General features: G+C 46.2%; 1 protein-coding gene across 1 annotated transcript; it reads left to right on the plus strand.

Moving 5' to 3' along the window:
• Positions 1-331: 331 nt before the first annotated feature.
• Positions 332-1750, plus strand: Sst (somatostatin). The gene is made up of 2 exons (XM_004654286.2): positions 332-562; positions 1388-1750. Exons 1-2 carry the CDS (start codon positions 425-427, stop codon positions 1598-1600), a joined length of 351 nt encoding a protein of 116 aa, XP_004654343.1. The 5' UTR covers positions 332-424; the 3' UTR covers positions 1601-1750.
• The last annotated feature ends 534 nt before the right edge of the window (positions 1751-2284 follow it).

The following is a 2284-nucleotide window of genomic DNA, read 5'->3' on the forward strand; positions in this document are numbered from 1 at the left end:
CACGCCACTGTGAGTGGTAGTGCGTTTGCCCCTCAAGGGTTGGGTGTCTGAACTTCTCTGTAATTGAGTGTGCACTTGTGTGAGCGAAATTGTGGCCTGTGCACGCTAGTGTGGCGTGTGGAATCGTGTGTGCTTGTGCGTGTTCAGTTTTTTATTTTTTTAATAAGCTACTTGAGATCGTGTCGCCTCCCCTCGCTTGTATGATTGATTTTGTGAGGCTTAATGGTGCGTAAAAGCCCTGGTGAGATCTGGGGGCGCCTCCTAGGCTGACGTCAGAGAGAGAGTTTAAAAAGGGGAGACCGTGGAGAGCAAGCAAGTCGCAGTAGGCTGTCGGAGACGCGAGGCTCAGAGCCATCCTGCGGATCTGCGCCTAGACTGTGACCCACCGCGCTCCAGCCCGGCTGCCCCTCGCCTCGCAGCGGAGATGCTGTCCTGCCGCCTCCAGTGCGCGCTGGCCGCGCTCTCCATCGTCCTGGCCCTGGGCGGTGTCAGCGGCGCGCCTTCGGACCCCAGGCTCCGCCAGTTCCTGCAGAAGTCCCTGGCTGCCGCAGCGGGAAAGCAGGTACGGAGACTCCCCGGACTCTTTCCCCTCTCACAGATCCCCCCCCCCCCCTGCTCTGCCTTTCCCAGGCTGGTTCCAGCCCCCTTCTGTTTGGTTTTTCCTAAAGAGTTTTGATCATGCTTTATAGACTTCCTTAGCTCCCAAGCTCCTGGGGAAACTTTGAAAGTCTGGAGTCCCCTCTTGCTAGGTCTTTTATCCGCCCCCCCCCCTCCCCGAGTCAGCGCAGTCTGTTGTAGCTCAGGTAACTTGTTCCTTGACATTAGAAATAAAGCCCGACATTGGGTAATTGCGCAGAAGGGAGCCAGCGAGTCTATCCCCAGTGCTGCCAAGGGAAGCTGCTGACCCAGGTGCTGAAAACGATCTTTTCCACACACCGGGTCAGAGACCAGGGACTGTCAATAGGCTTGCCTTTATTCTGCAAAAAGCGGAAAAAGCAACTCCACTTTGTAGCTCATGATAGGAAAATCCAGGTAAGTGAGCTGTTGACACATTCTTTATCTTTGTTTAAGAGCTTTTATCATCTGCTTTTCCAATATGTACGCGCCTTTAGCTTTCCAAGTCAGAACAATTGCAGAAAGATTTGGGCTTTCTGAAGCCTTTTTGTTTAATGTGGTGAATATATATATATATAAAAAAAACCAAAAAACCCACCTGCATTAGCCTTCATTCTTAATGGATTTTGTGTCACAAAAATGCACAACTGTGAAAACTTGGAATTGAATATGACTAACTCTGGTTTGCAATGGCGTATTTTCATTTCTTTTTTATTTTTTTTTCCATCTTCCTCTTCCTCTTTTCTCTCCCTCTCCCTTCTGCCCCACACAGGAACTGGCTAAGTACTTCTTGGCAGAGCTGCTGTCCGAGCCTAACCAGATGGAGAACGATGCCTTGGAAGCTGCAGACTTGCCCCAGGCTGCTGAGCAGGACGAGATGAGACTGGAGCTGCAGAGGTCTGCCAACTCAGACCCAGCTATGGCCCCCCGAGAACGCAAAGCTGGCTGCAAGAATTTCTTCTGGAAGACCTTCACATCCTGTTAACTTTGCCATCATCTCTGTATCAGACCTTTGATCTCTTCCAAATCTCACCTCTCTCCCCTAATGCCCTCAAACCTCAGCAAGGCCCTTTCATTAGAAATTGAAAACTGTAAATACAAAATAAAATTATGGTGAAATTATGGAAAACAAGAATTTGACTTCTTACTGAGTAAATCATTGTGCTCGACAGTATGCAATAAGCTCAATTTGTGGTCTCAGTAAACTCATTTCAGGTACACATTACACTCGTCATAACTATCATTTTGAAAGTCCCTATGGCAATGAAAGTTAGATTTTAAAGAGTAACACTTATAAATTGGGTCATTTCAGACAGAAGTAACGTCAAATAATTATATAAATGAGCTCAATCCAATGATGGCTACTGGAAGAGGCTGCTGAAAACACCAACTATATATAAAGATAGAACTACATGTTGCATTATCAAAATGAATGTTAGTATTTTTGGGCAGGCAGGCTGAAATGCCCAACTATGCATCAGGCTGATACATAAAATATCTAGTATATTTAAAATGGAAACAAAAATCACTAAGAAGTAGGCAAAGAACTGGATTAAATATGTAAGAGTGTTTAAAATGTTTTTCCAGTTGGTGATCATTTACCTATAGAAACACCAGTGGTTTCATATAGTCATTAACAATGCTCTCTGCAGATGCAAAAGGCTAAATG

This window comes from Jaculus jaculus, chromosome 5, assembly GCF_020740685.1.
Source record: "Jaculus jaculus isolate mJacJac1 chromosome 5, mJacJac1.mat.Y.cur, whole genome shotgun sequence".
NCBI classification, from domain to species: domain Eukaryota; kingdom Metazoa; phylum Chordata; class Mammalia; order Rodentia; family Dipodidae; genus Jaculus; species Jaculus jaculus.

Coding starts and splice junctions, on each gene's coding strand:
- Sst (XM_004654286.2), top strand. CDS start 425: ATGCTGTCCTGCCGCCTCCAGTGCGCGCTGGCCGCGCTCTCCATCGTC. Junction 563..1,387: donor CTGCCGCAGCGGGAAAGCAG/GTACGGAGACTC, acceptor TGCCCCACACAG/GAACTGGCTAAGTACTTCTT.